This window comes from Macaca fascicularis, chromosome 2 (assembly GCF_037993035.2).
Source record: "Macaca fascicularis isolate 582-1 chromosome 2, T2T-MFA8v1.1".
NCBI lineage: Eukaryota > Metazoa > Chordata > Mammalia > Primates > Cercopithecidae > Macaca > Macaca fascicularis.
In genome coordinates this window covers 15,949,438-15,964,360 of record NC_088376.1, presented here as the reverse complement: position 1 = coordinate 15,964,360, position 14,923 = coordinate 15,949,438, and the positions used below count along the sequence as shown (strand labels likewise).

Sequence of the window (14,923 nt, the reverse complement as noted above, 5' to 3'; positions counted from 1 at the left end):
GTATCTTCCTTATGGATTCAGCTTTTCATTATTATAAAATGTCCCTCTTTATTTCTAGTAACTTTTTTTGTGTTCGATTCTATTTTGTCTGATGCAGTACAGACACCCCGGCTTTGTTTTGGTTGTCGTTTGCATGCCATATCCTTATCTTTGAATATAAAGTCTCTGTCCCATAGACAGCACATACTGTAGTTATATCTTGTTTTGTTTTGTTTTTTTAATCCAATCTGACCACCTCTGCATCTTGATTAGATTGTTTAATTGTTCACATTTAACATATTACCCACTGTTATCTTGAGAGAAATTTCCTTTGTGTTTCTAAGTTCTAAGGACCCTTTCAAAGCTATGGCATTTTTTCTGCTTCTTTTGAAAACAAATTCCTCCGGGGCTTACCTGATGCAGATACTGAACAAGCAAAGGAGAGAACAGAAGCTCAGCGACAAGCACAAGAGTGGGCTGCGTGGGGAGTGAAAGTTGGAAGGACAGACTGAGCCACACATTTCTGGTTACTGTGTAGGTACTTCCGGTTAGGATTCTCTCAAGTAGGTTTTCTCTGCCCCGTGTCATCCTCCTCTGTCTTAATAGGTGAGAATCTTGGAGGTGGGGAACTTGCAGTTACTCATCTGCTCTTTAGTTAAAATCTCTGTGATCTATCTTGTGATATTCCTTTCTAGTCACTAAGGGAGAAACCAGGGTCTTTGATTGTACATAGCTTTGAGAGGAGCTACAGCTTTAAATTGGAATGCTTTTCCAAAATTTAATAGCTGCCTGCCCTAAGGGACAAAACTTCATGAAGGAATGATTTCTAAATTCTCATTGAAGACAACTGAAAATGGATGCACCCTGGATTCAGGGCAAGCACTGGAAGTGGCCGCCAGCCTCAGTTCTTCTCTGATCTGATGTTTAATGGGGAAGAGAGAGGGTGAGGCGGAAGCTTTCCCTCGCTACTGAAAGGCCTGGTCTCATCCAGGGCCTGCAAGGATGCTGATTAATCATGATGAGTGAGTGGGGTGGAGATACACAGCCCATGGGCCAAGGCAAGAAGCAGAGGTGGAACTAGTCCCGCCAGTGGATTCATCGGCAGAGCTTGGCCGGGAGGGCACTCTTCTGGAGAAAAGAGAAGAGGGAACGACTGAAAAAAAAAAAAAAAAAGGAGGGGGCAGGAAGGCTCAGGAGTGAGAAAACCAGCTCCCACCACACATCCACAGGCACGTCACGGAAGTGCCACTGACCTCATTCTAGAGTCTGAGTCTGACAGGCCCCGGGAATGAACACCTCTCAGGTCCACACTCGGGGCCGTTCACATAGTGGGCAGACACTCCAGTCAGTCACACGAGACCAGCATATTGTTAGCCCAGAACTTCCTCTGAAGCAGAAGAGAAAGGCAAATATCTCTTTAAGGCACTGTGCTTCTCAGAGCTGGAGCTTTCTTTAAACTCTCCAGCCAGGAAGTTGCAAGAAGCTCGTTTGCCTTTTAGTAGCTTTAGCCAAAGGTGAAGGCACTGTCCACATATTGCTCTCAGGAGTAGAGGAGTCCTTAGTGGCTATCTCTGCTCACACTGGAAGCTTCCTTTCTCTCTGTCCTCTTCCCTTCCCACCTGCCCGGCATCACTTCTGTCTTGCTTGGCCTCTTCCTGTTCAGCCCCCACGTTGGCTGCCTGCGAGCTGCATTGCTCATCCCATCTGTGTGTTGCAAGGGAGAAGAGGAAGCGTCACTCTCTCCCTTTCTTTTCATCTCTTCTGATGCCCAGTTGCTCTTCCCGAACCAGGAATGGACCACCCTACCCACTTCTTTGCTTTGTTTCTGCCCCCAGGAACTTCTGCACTATTTAATCGGTACCCTGCTCCTCCTCATCGCCTCCATCGTGGCAGCTTCCAAGAGTTACAATCAGAGCGGACTGGTAGCCGGAGCGGTGAGGACGTTTTGGGGAGCCTTTAGGAATGAATTCATATTTAAAATGCTCATTTTCTTCCTGATGGGGGAAGAGAAGGGTTTGGTTTCTGGGGCATTCCTTTCATAGAATCAACACCTACCTTGATCCAGTCATCAGCTCTCTTCAAAGAGCCTTAAGCAGAGGCGTCCAGTCCCAGAAGGTGGATTGTCAGGGCTGCCGGCAAATTCACAGAGCCCCAGCAGCCCAGGCCACTCTCTCTTACAGCCACTACTGAAATCAGGGGGCCAAGCGGGTTTTAATTCACACACCCACTCTGATCATTTGCTCGTTGGATGCCTCAACACTGTGCGGAGACAGATTCTGGGGCCTCTTTTGGGCCCAGTGGGAAATGTACTGTGATCAGTTAGAGATACATGCCATGAGCCTGAGCTTTGCCATTCCTGATTTTTAACAGTATGCAGGCCAGGAAATAATACTCCTGTATCTTTCAGAGGCAAAAATTGATCCATCTGATAGCCATAAATAGAAGCAGATGGAAATATACAAAACTACAGTCCTGTGAGATATATACATACATATATATGTATATACATACAGATGTATATACTATTTTTTAAAGAGTCATAGATTCCTGTCATCTGATTTCTGATTTAGCTGTTTATAGTTCAGTGACCTGTGGGCCAACACTGATTGGCTTCACTGATGAGTAGACAAGATTTTAAAAATGAGTTTTATGAAAAGCTCTCTGAAGCCAGACGTGGTAGCATGCACCTGTAGTCCCAGGCCCTCGGGAGGAATGCCTGTACCCGGGAATTCGAGTCTGGTCTGGACAACATACTGAGACCCCGTGTCTTAAAAAAAGAAAAAGAGAAAAAGAAAAGCTCTTTCTGTATGTGACATTCATTGTCTTTCACTTACACATATTACCAAAACTTTCCAGACTTTGGCCTGGGAGTGGGTTGGCTCCTGGAATTCCACTGAGGGATGGAGTCTGTCCTCTGAAGGTCAGCATGGGGGCAGAAGGTCACTGTAGAGGGTGGCCAAACCTCCCAACACTGATGCTCCACATGGCCCTCCCACAGCCCACCGCCCCACCCCTCTGCCCCCTCTCTCTGCCCTCTCTGAAGAGAGGGATGGTTGCCCCCTGCAGCTTAACACCTGCCCAGCTACAGTGCAGGGTGCTGGAAGAGGCATGCAGGAGACCTGTGCCCACTGTGTTTCCGGGCCCACTTGGGGAGATTCCCACTGTGTTTGGTAATTCAGGTTGCACGTAACTGTTTAGCCCTGGAATGTCTATAGCTAACATTCATCATATGCTGTTTTGTGCCTAGGACCAAACCTGGGCTATGAGGAAGTTAGAAGAAATTTTTCAAATATGGTCCCTGCTTATAAGAAAGTGGTCATCTAGCTTAGGAGACAAGACACATGAAACAATTAGCAAACAAGGCATTGTAGTCTAGAATAGCATTCTGTAGCGATACAATAAACTGTTCAATTATGCAATGCAGACACTTGGAGGCTGGGATGGTATATAATGTGCTAATTGTGCAGAACAGACAATGGGAGGCCGGGACAGGCTCTTAATAGGCTAATTATGTGCTGCAGACAACTGGTACAAAAGGAGCCCAGGAAAAGGAACCCAGGGAAGAAGTGGGGGCAGCTGTTTATGTAAAGCAGCATCTGGGCTTGAAAAGAAAACCAAACCTTGTTGAAAATCCTACCCTTTAGCTGCCCCTGTGCCATTCTCACTGGACGCCAGTGCTGGTGTAGTGAAGTGGAGGCTGTTGCGTGGGTCCGAGAATACCTAGGCACTGGGTACTGCAGAGCGCAGACTCTGGAGTCAGGCTTCCTGGGCTCCCATCCCATATCTGGCCCTTGCTGGCTCTGTGGCCTTTGGCAAAATAGTTGACCGCCTGTACCTCTGTTTCTTTAGTTGTGAAATGGAGGAGCAGGGGTGGGTAATCGTAGCTCCCACCCAGCTGAGTTGTGAGGGTTAAAGGAATCAATACACCCACAGAGCCTCGCACCCTGGTAGGGATGTAGTAAAGTGGTCAGTAAGTTTTCACCACTGCAGCTCCCAGTGTTGTTCACAAGCAAGGAAAACGGCTGCAGGCTTCAAAGCCCAGAGATTCCAGAAGAAGCTACTGCCTCTCCCTCGACCATTTGATGAGCCTCCCCACAGGTGCTCTTCCTCTCCCAGCACCCGAGTCTCATCTACAAGTGAGGGGGCTGGACTAGGTCAGCCTTCCTCACACTTGAGCGCCGGATGACCCTGAAAAAGGGAAAGGCTGCTGCCTTAACTTAGTTTAGTCTAATACTGTTTAATATGTACAAACATAAACCTAGATGTAAAGACCTCAGCTTCTGGTTCTTATACGGCTGTAAAGCCAGAACGGAACAGAAAACCATTACAGATGAAATGCGAACAACGCCACTACACCACAAATCATGTGAACGTTCAGATTTTTTAAGCCCAAGTTAAAATTTCACCCTTTTCTTCTCTACTGGTCTAGGATAATCCAAGTCCATTGGCTTAGCCCCAGCTCTCTTGTAAATGTAAACCCAAACCAGGCACTGAGGCTGCCAAAAGACCGAGAGGCCTGGCTGCCAGCCCTGACCTGGCCCAACCTGGGGGACCGGGGCCAGCGGCTGGGCCTCTTGGGGCTTCCTCTCTGCACCTGATCCAGGATGAGGTGGTTGGGTTAGATGACTCTCCAAGCTCCTTTCTGGCCAGAGGCATGAAGGGAACAAGCGCAGAGATGAGAAGCAGACAGGATTGCCCGAGTAATTGGCCCTACGGCCCGTGAACTTCCTCTCCCCTCTCTCCACTGCAGATCTTTGGTTTCATGGCCACCTTCCTCTGCATGGCAAGCGTATGGCTGTCCTACAAGATCTCGTGTGTAACCCAGTCCACAGGTGAGTTCTGGTTATCTGTGCACAGAGGGTCTCCCAGGAACAGGGGGATGGCTTGTTCTTGACTTCAGCCATAGGGACAAACCCTGCTGGTGAGAAGGCTGTGTCCCAAGGGGACTTTAGAAGTAGTATTAGAGCCCAGGGGCCGGCAAAGGGGGAGATGTGGCCCCAGAATCTCCCCTCACATGCCCATCTCCACACATCCAAGGATGCCCTAGCATTTCAGCCTCGGGTGGCCAAGCTTTTTTCTCTTGCTTGCTTGCTTGCTTGCTTGCTTTCTCTCTTTCTTTACTTTTCTTTTTCTTTTTTTTTTTTGAGATTGGGTTTTGCCCTGTTGTCCAGGCAGGCGCAGTGGTGCAATCAGAGCTCACTGCAGCCTCTGCCTCCCAGCCTCAAGTGATCCTTCAACCGCAGCCTCGTGAGTACCTGGAACTACATGTGTGCAGCATCACCATGCCTAATTTCAATTTTTTTTTTTTTTTTTTTTTAAGAGATGGAGTCTCACCATGTTGCCCAGGCTGGTCTCAAACTCCTGGGCTCAAGCAGTCCTCCCACCTCAGCCTCTGAAAGTGCTGGGATTATAGACATGAACCACTGCACCCAGCCAGCTTTTTCTTAAGTTTCCTAATGACAAAAATAAAATGTAGGTTTTTAGAAAATACAGATAAAAACATATTTTTAATAGAAACCGTCTGAGCCAGGGACAGCGGTGTGTACCTATAGTATCGGCTACTCAGGTGGCTGAGGCAAGAGGATCACCTGAGCCCAGGAGTTTGAGACCAACCTGAGCAACATAGTGAGACTCTGTCTCTAAAAAAAAGAAAAATGTATTTTAAAAAATTAAGAAAAAGCCATCTGTCATCACACTACCCAGAAGTAGCACTGAGTATCTATCCTTTTGGTATTTTCTCTCTGAAAAAATACGTATCTGTTGCTTTTATTAAAAGGATCAAATTTCATGTGCTGTTTCATAACCTGTTTTTTCTCCTCCTTAGCCACCTATCAAACATTTTCCCAGCATCATTAGGAATTCTTAGTGGCTCCGTGGGTTGCAGCATGAAGTCCATGGCATGACTGGGCAGTTTATTTAACTTGCCTCCTGTTTGAGGGCATTACTCATGGAATCCTACACTAAGCCCATGGAGTGTAGGATTTCTCTAATAAAAATTGTCTAGAACAGGCAGATTCATAGAGACAGAAAGTAGACCTACGGCAGCCTGGGGCTTGGGGGAGGGGACTCAGGGGTGACTGCTAATGAGGATGAGGTTTCTTTTTGAGGTGATGCAAAGGTTCTAAAATTGTGGTTGCCGCAGTCTGTGAATATACTGAAAAACACTTTAGATGGGAGAATTGTATGGTATATGAATTATTAAAATATCCCAGTAAAGCTGTTTAAGACAAAAAAGAATGGTTTTTAAAAGTAGAGAATGTAAGGGGAAAAAGAAGTTAATAGGTGATGTCTAACAGGATAAATCTATAAATACTGGTATAAGTCGGTTTTTAAATTATGGAAGAATCACCAAAAGAAACAACTAAAGGGCTTATGGAGGTTACTGCTGAGGTAAGACTGAGGTGTGGGGCGTGGGGATGGGAGTCTCCTCTGTGCTACCGAAGTTTTTTTCTTGTTTGGAAATGTATTTTTAAAAAATAGAATCATCTCAGTGAAAGTCGGCGCTGGGTGGAGGACAGAGGTGCCCCCCGAGCAGAACTTGGAGTCAAACCTGTGGAGTGTGGCTTGTGGGTGGGCCACATCCCTGGCAAGCTGTCCTGACTTTGCCATTTCCTTCCCAAGATACAGCCGTCTGATGAGGCCACAACCCCTGGGCCCCTCAGGAGCTTTGCAAAGAGGACGTGTACTCCAGGCGAGGCCTGTGGACCTGTGTTCCTGTGCCAAAGTCCTGTCAGGCTGGTGGGAACCAGGAAAGAAAGGCCTGCCCCCTCTTCCTGTTCTCCCCGGAAGCCAGCTCCCAGAGCTCCTGAGCCAGCCGGAAACTCTTCCTCCAGCCTTCCGGGGAGAATATTCCTCCCCTTCTGGAAAAGGAAAGCAGCCTCCAGGGAAATCTGTTTTCTGCCTTCCTGCTTCTAGAACCACCTCAGGTACTGGAGGGGTTTGTGAATACTCCTGCCTAAATCCCTTCTACTTCACTCCTCAGTGGGGAGTGAAGCGCCTTAAGAAACAAAGCCCCCTCCTAATTTATCTAGCTTGTCAATCCAGTCTTAGAGATATCCTCTTTCCTGAAGCGAGGCGTGCCTGTAGAAACACTATGTGGTTAGCCTGTCCCTAAGGAGATCTCGCGTCTCCTCTCCGTCTCCGCCTTTGTTACCATTGTACACATGTTTATGCGTTTTTTAATAAAATATTGACTCGGCCAGTTGCACAAGGATTTCTTATTGAACCAGATGAAGACCGTAAAACCCGGCCTGAAACAGTTTCCATTCAAGCTTGTGTCTGGCCCGTGGCCCTCCACCCGTGCTCTGTGGGTGCCCCTTGCTGAACTGCTGGACTTCAGGTTTTCTCTCCATCTTGGGGGATGGTATAGCAGGGCTGAGTTTTAGGTAAATGTGCAGGTTCTCATTTATATTAACGTCCTCCTTCTCCTGGAAAGAGCTTTAGAGCAAGCTAAGGATTGTGTTTACACTGTGATGATTAATGATCTTGCCCTAAATGCGCGGTTTCCCTGATCTTGAGCTGCTCGGTTGGCTAGAAAAAGGAGGGATGGAACAATGTTTGAGCAACCCTGTGTGCAAGCACCTACATTCACGACCACAGCCAATAGCGATGATAGTGACTCCAAGGGGGCAGGTTATAGGACCACATTTTTAGAAATGAAATCGGGGCTCTAGCCCAAGGCACAGGGCAAGCCAGTGGGGAGGTGGGCTGAGGATCTAGGTTCGCCTGACTCCCAGCCCCATCCTTGCCTCTGCTGACTGTTGCCGGAAATGGAGGCAGCCCCTGTGGGCTTTGAGCTGGCGCTCTGGGGCTGCTCTTGTGGCTGCTGGCCAGCTCGGGGCATCGGGCTGTCTGGGATGATCTAAGGAAGCAGCACCCATGGTGTATCTGGAGCCCAGTGCTGCTAATGGGAGGGGATCCTGTGTACCAGCTGGGCCGAAGCAGGAACACGGCTGAGCTGACCCTGGCACGGTCGGCTCCTCCGGGGCAATGGAATGGAGGAGCCTCAGCTGAGGAGCCTGTGTAGTGACGATGTGGGCCTCGCCAAGCAACGAGGATCCGGGTGTAACCATTCGAGCCTCCCCCTAGGAGGGCAAAGGTGGGTGGAGGACAGTTGGGGGAGTAGTAGCAGGAGCCAGAGTCTGCTCAGTGAGGAAGGAAAGCAAAACGCAGAACCAGGTGAGGCCTCCACAGACAGCGAGCAGCGGACCGTGCAGCCAGCAGCTTGGCTGAGGGGTGGCTGTTGGAGACCACAGGGCCTTTTTAGAAACAAGGGTTTCTGTGACCTCCCAGAAACTGGTAAAACCACCGCTTCTAAACAGCCACATCCCCAGCACCAGGGAGTAAATGTTTAAGCAAAGAGCTAAGGATGGTGGGAAGAAAGTCAGGCTGGGAGCCAGCAGACGTGGGGTTGAGTCCAGCTCTGCCATTGACTAGCCCCCGACATGGCGCGGGTCATCTCGCTGAACCTGAGCTCCCCCTTTGTGTAACGGAGAGAAGCAGCCCATCCTGCCTGCCTGTGACCTTCCTGGAATTCAGTAACATAGCAGCGTGCCTACCTTAGCGTTATCTTAATCCCCAGAGAGCTACCAGAATGACAGGAAATGAGCAGGTGAATGTTGCAAAAGTGATTGACTCGCCTGGGTATGAGGGAGCTGGAGAACATAATTTACTTTTAGTTCCCTGGACCTTAAATTTTGTTATAGTCAAGATTGGAAGCTGAGGGCAGTTTTCAGCCAAGCGCTGGGACCCATGGTGGACAGAGGGCAAGATGAGACACCTGTAGGGAACTGGGTGGGTGAACATACCCCAGCAGCCGGCTCTGGGCTGAGTTGTGGGGGTCCTCCCCGAAGGGGACACTGGCCTTTCACTTTTGAAGTAAGACAATGGGCCGGGTGTGGTGACTCACGCCTGTAATCCCTGTACTTTGGGAGGCCGAGGCAGGCGGATCACAAGGTCAGGAGATCATCCTGGCTAACATGGTGAAACCTCGTCTCTACTGAAAATACAAAACATTAGCCGGGCGTGGTGGTGGGCACCTGTAGTCCCAGCTACTTGGGAGGCTGAGGCAGGAGAATGGTGTGAACCCGGGAGGCGCAGCTTGTAGTGAGCCGAGATCGTGCCACTGCAATCTAGCCTGGGCGACGGAGTGAGACTCCGTCTAAAAAAAAGAAAAAAGTAAGACAATGACCTTCGGATCCTCTGCTCCTTCAGCTCTTTTAGCCCCGGTGGCGCCCCAGCCAGTCAGGGATGTTCTAGAAGCAGGGCCAGCACCTTTGAGCCCCTGTAATCTTGGCAACCTCTGCACACAGCTGGCTCTCCATTGGCAGTTGAGGATGCTGTTGACAGTAGGAAGAAGGAGACCCTCTGGTTTTCCTATGGTGACTCACCCCCCTGGACACAGCTTCAACCCTAGGGAGTGAATATCTAAGCCAGGGCGGCAGTACCATTCAGCTGCCCCATGGAGGACCAGCCTCTAAACCCAGGCATTAACACATCACAGTGCAGCGTGCCCTGGGGGAGCCGACCAGCCTTCCTCCAAGAAATTGAGATGCAATAGGTCTGAAATGGGAGCCAGGAATTCCTAAGCCTTGTCCACAAAGTGGATACCACCTGGCAGCTGGTTAGAATTGCAGGATCCAGGCCCCACAAAGACCAACTAAAATAGAATCATCTGCATCATAACCAAGTCCCAGTGGTGTGTGTGCATTGCAATATTTGTGAGACACTGTTGGAATCAAAGACGCTCTAGGGTGGGTGCAAGTCTGAGGCTGATTTCACCGAAGGAGGAAGGAGATGAGAAATGGTGTCAGTTGGCGGGTGTCTGAAGTAAACCCTACTTCTCACTGGATCCACAGCTGCATTGGAAGGAAGATCCTTTTAAGAAGTAGCTAATGGGCTGGGCGCGGTGGCTCATGCCTGTAATCCCAGCACTTTGCAAGGCCGAGGCGGGTGGATCACCTGAGGTCAGGAGTTCCAGACCAGCCTGGCCGACATGGTGAAACCCTGTTTCTACTAAATACAAAAAGGTAGCTGGGCGTGGTGGCATATTCCTGTAATCCCAGCTACTTGGGAGGCTGAGGCAGGAGAATCGCTTGAACCTGGGAGGCAGAGGTTGCAGTGAGCCGAGATTGTACCATTACACTCCAGCCTGGGCAACAAGAGCAAAACTCCATCTCAAAAAAAAAAAAAAAAAGGAGCTAATGGATGCTGGGCTTAATACCTAAGTGATGGGTTGATCTGTGCAGCAAACCACCATGCACCATGGCACACGTTTGCTTATGTAACACATGTTTACCTATGTACATCCTGCACATGTACCCTGGAACTTAAAATAAAAGTTGATTTAAAAAAAAAAAGCACCTCCACTGCCTCCTGTCTTGGTATTTTTGAATTCCTGACCCTTCCCAAATTCTGGCTTCAGCCCTCAGAGCCCCTTGCCCCTCGGGGCACTGTGGAGAAGACCCAGAGGCAGAGCAGAGGGCGTGGGGAGCAGCATAGTCCCTGGATCCTGGGAGCTTTCGAGGAAGGCTGGCCAGAGCTCTGGGGCCTGGGGCGAGGAACATACAAGCACTCTCCAGCCCCAGGGGACGGGTGAGACAATAACGTGCTCCACTCCCCTCCCACTGAGGCCAGATGTCACAGAGCTTTGTGAACTAGGAAGAGGGAGCTCACTGGAAGGAGGGTGACCGTACTCCTGCTGCCCCGGGGAGGAGAAGCTGCGGAAATGAAGGGGCTGCTTCGTGCTACCTGGGGGAACACCTGAGTTTCTGTGCCCCGCTGGAGGTAAGAAGAGTAGAGTTTGAAGAAGATAGTGATCTCGAGATTTCCGTATTTTGTACTGTTTATACTTGTATAAACTACTCAAAAGCAATACAGACAGCCTTAAAGAGGAAGGAAGTTCTGCCACAAGCTACAATACAGATGAAACCCGAGGACGTTATGCCACGTGAAATAAGCCAGACATGGACAGACAGACACTGCATGATTCCACTTATAGGAGGTACCTAGGGTGGTCAAAATCATGGAGACAAAATCTAGAAGGGTGGTTGCCAGGGGCCGGTGGCAGGGGGAATGGGAGTTATTATTTAATGAGTACAGTTTCAGTTTGGGAAGATGAAAAGTTCTGGAGATGGATGGTCATGGTGGTTCCACAACAGTATGAATGAATGCACTTAATGCTACTGAACTGTACACCTAAAAATGGTTCAGATGGTCAATTTTATTTATTTTACCATAATTTTTAGAACAATTCAGGGCCAAGTTCAGTGCCTCATGCCTATAATCTCAGCACTTTGGGGGACTGAGGTGGGCAGATCACCTGGGGAGTTCAAGACCAGCCTGGCCAACATGGTGAAACCCCATCTGTACTAAAAATACAAAAATTAGCTGGGCATGGTGACGCACACCTGTAGTCCCAGCTACTCAGGAGGCTGAGACATGAGAATTCCTTGACCCTGGGAGGTGGAGGTTGCAGTGAGCCACCGCACTCCAGCCTGGGCAACAGAGCAAGATTCTGTCTTAAAAAAAAAAAAAAACAAAAGCCAATTCATGACCTATGTCGAGGCAACTCAGTAGCTGAAAGAGCAAAAATTACACCAACCCAAAATGGCAACCCACAGCCCAACAGCAGCCACCCCATGTTCTAACAGCTAAGCATTCTGGGTCCTGGAGAACACAGCTGTGGGTGCAGTTGTCTTCTCCAATCCAGGCTCTCTGGGAGCTGTTCAACCCAGGCGCCTTGTGGAACCCAAACTGTGCACCCACTACCCCTGCTCCCAGAGCAGTCACAGCCAGGCAGGTCCAAGCAAAGATGTGAGAGGAGGAAGGGATGTGCCCATGGGGGAGGGGCAGGGAGCCAGGAGAGCCATCATGGCAACCTGAGGCCCCAGGAAAGGGTGTTGGCACCCGTGGCCACAAGGGGCACTGGGAGATGAGGCCGACGGCGGTCTGCTCACATCCCCCTCCACAAGCAGCCAGTTCTCTGGCCATGCTCCTAGGGAGGGAGGGAGGAAGGCCGAGAGCGGTGCCATCCCTTGGGCACGCCTCTGCCAGGTTTTCTCATTACCCACAAGAGTGGCAGAAAACTGTTGCGCAGCCAGGCTCTGGAAGACTGCAGCATCTGTGGGGTTTTCTGTAACACGGGGTGGGGCCTGTGGCAATAGAACTCCCAATCTTTAAGGACAGTGAAGCAGGGAGACCCAAGGACAAAGCCAAGTGGAAGGGAGGTTAGTGATGGAGCCGGTGTGAGCCCAGGCCTGGCTGTCTTCTGGGCGTGGCCTGGGACCACCCCACTGCGGGCTGCTGGGATGACAGGGCAGGGCCAGAGCTGGATGTCTGCAGACAGACCCAGAGGGAGAACAAGTGTGTTCCTGAAGGGGCTCCCTTAACCCGGGCCTGAGGCGCCCCCTGTGCCACAGCCTGGTGCTGAGCTCAGCCGGGCTTCCAGCCGGGCCACTGAAGAGGCCCCAGGTGGGGGAAGATAGACCCAGAGCTGGCCCATTCTCTGGGCCACCCACCTGCAGGCCTCTTCACTAGCATGAAAAGCAAACTTCTGTTGCCATGGAAACACAGCAGGTCTTTGGGGCCCCTCCTCAGCAACCACCACTTCCCTCCTTTGTGGCAGTTTCTGAACTGCATCCTGTGAACTCTCAGAGGTGCTTCGGACTCACAGATACCCGATTTTATGAGTAAAATATATGCAAACACTTAAAACACTCTCCAGCCTTCAATAGCAAACACGGACACGGGGAGCCCCTCGGCCTCCGTGCCCTCTGCCCGGGGTAATTCACCTCGTGCAGCCACCGTCAGTGCAAGGCCACCCAGAGTGTGAAGCGAGCTGCTAAAAACCCCGCCACCACCCCACTGGGCAAGCCTGGACTCCTCCATCCTGGGCAACCCAGACGCAGCCACGGAACGAATCCGACCGTGAAGCTGCAGCTGCAGTTATCTCCTTACTTACCCAAGTTGTGGACTTTCCAAATTAATCCCATTGTTCCTATGCACTGACTTTATAATAAGTAAATGTTATCAATGTAAATTAGTCACTGATATTCATACCATATTTCCCGTTTTATATAATGGAGTTTCATGCATAATTTAAATTGAAGAGGGGGATTTCTCTGCTATTTAAAAAAAAAAAAAAAAAAAGTGGAAACCACTCACATAAAGGGAAATGCCAGGAACCACCGGGCAGCAGGTGGATGGAAAGGGCCCAGGTTGGAGGAGGGCTGGGGAGACAACCGGTGGACTGTTTGGGTTTTATTGCCATATTCTATGTACATAGAAAACAACATAGGCCGAGTGCGGTTGCTCACGCCTGTCATCTCAGCACTTTGGGAGGCTGAAGTGGGCTGATCACTTGAGGTCGGGAGTTCCAGACCAGCCTGACCAACATGGTGAAACCCCATCTCTATTAAAAAGACAAAATTAGCCGGGCATGGTAGCGCATGCCTGTAATGCCCGCTACTCGGGAGGCTGAGGCAGGAGAATCACTTGAACCCGGGAGGCGAAGAGGTTGCGGTGAGCTGAGATCACACCATTGCACTCCAGCCCGGGCAACAAGAGCGAAACTCCGTCTCAAAAAGATAAAAATAATAATAATAATAATAATAATAATAATAATACTCCACGTAGAGTTGTGCAAAAAAGGAAATGTTACCACAGCATGAAGTGTGCCACCTGGCTCAGTTCCGAATGGTGATAATAGCCAGAATAATCGTCACGCGGAATACTGATTTGACCAAAACTATGACCAATCTCATCAGCCGGGCAGGGGTGCGTGTGGAGTGAGCTGCTGTCCAAGTGCTGCCAGATGCCCCAAGTGACCCAGAGAAATGGTCATCTGGATTTGCAGGCTAAACAGTTCCCGATTTTTAAATGTTGCCAAGTATCTTTTCAAAGATACACTTCAGGCCAAACACACCTGCTGGGGCCTAGCTGCAGCAGCCTGCCCCAGTTTAGCGACCCTTCCCGGCAGGGCCCTCCAGCGCTTGCCTCAGGGTCTTGGCTGTTCTCAGGGAAGTCGGGGCCCCGCTGGTCTGGCAGATGCTTCCTCCCCAACCCAGGGGCAGCGCGCTGGGCGGAGGCCCTCCCTGGGGAGCCCCCGGGGTCCCCGGCCAACAGCTGTGCCTGCTGCCACTCCTCCCAGCTGGACACAGCTCTCCTGTAGCGAAAACAAAACCCACCGCGCAGGTGGCTGCGGGAGCCCGCAGGCGACGCGCCCGCTCTTGGCCACGCACGTCCCCTGGTGGCCATCAGGAAGCATCGCCGCCGTATCCCTTGCGGAGAGCCACACCTCTGGAAAGCTAAGTTCAGGGTTCACATTAGAAGCATCCACTTGCACGTTTTTTTGTTGTTTTTTGTTTTGTTTTGTTTTGTTTTGTTTTTTGTTTTTTTAGACAGTCTCACTCTGTCACCCAGGCTGGAATCCAGTGGCACGATCTCGGCTCACTGCAACCTCCACCTCCCAGGTTCAAGCAATTCTCCTGCCTCAGCCTTCCGAGTAGCTGGGATTACAAGCGCCCACCGCCACGCCCGGCTAATTTTTGTATTTTAGTAGAGACGGGATTTCACCATGTTGGTCAGGCTGTTCTCAAACTCCTGACCTCATGATCCACCAGCCTCGGCCTCCTAAAGTGCTGGGATTACAGGCATGAGCCCCCGCGCCCAGCCTGCACATTTTATTTGAACCTCAGGTACACAGATTAATCATCATCTGGAGTTTATAACACTCTTACACTCTAATCATGGTCCATGCATAGCCTCCTTCCTCCCTCCCTCCCTATTTTTTTATAGTCAGCACTGAAGCTAGAATCATGACAACTTACATTTAACTGTAACAATATGCTACTTCAGCTCATCACCCTCCCATCTTTCCCCTCCCAAGGTAACCTCCCAGATCCCCCATTCATCAAGGGTTTGCGTTGTCTTGTAATCTTGGTAC

The 14,923-nt window shown here is 50.1% G+C and overlaps 1 protein-coding gene across 7 annotated transcripts in view; it reads left to right on the top strand.

The window, feature by feature from the left end:
- Positions 1-7,183, top strand: part of CMTM7 (CKLF like MARVEL transmembrane domain containing 7) — a 64,121-nt gene extending 56,938 nt beyond the window's left edge. For 2 of the 7 annotated variants that reach the window (XM_065539806.2, XM_045387075.3), the window contains 4 exons: positions 1,815-1,913; positions 4,730-4,811; positions 5,127-5,226; positions 6,601-7,183. In XM_065539806.2, the coding sequence (XP_065395878.1) occupies positions 1,815-1,913; positions 4,730-4,811; positions 5,127-5,226; positions 6,601-7,093 (774 nt within the window). In that variant the 3' untranslated portion in view covers positions 7,094-7,183. The remainder of the gene's footprint in view (positions 1-1,814; positions 1,914-4,729; positions 4,812-5,126; positions 5,227-6,600) is intronic. The other 5 variants (XM_005545545.5, XM_074030845.1, XM_045387077.3 and 2 more) reach the window with 3 other exon arrangements.
- Positions 7,184-14,923: the final 7,740 nt, after the last annotated feature.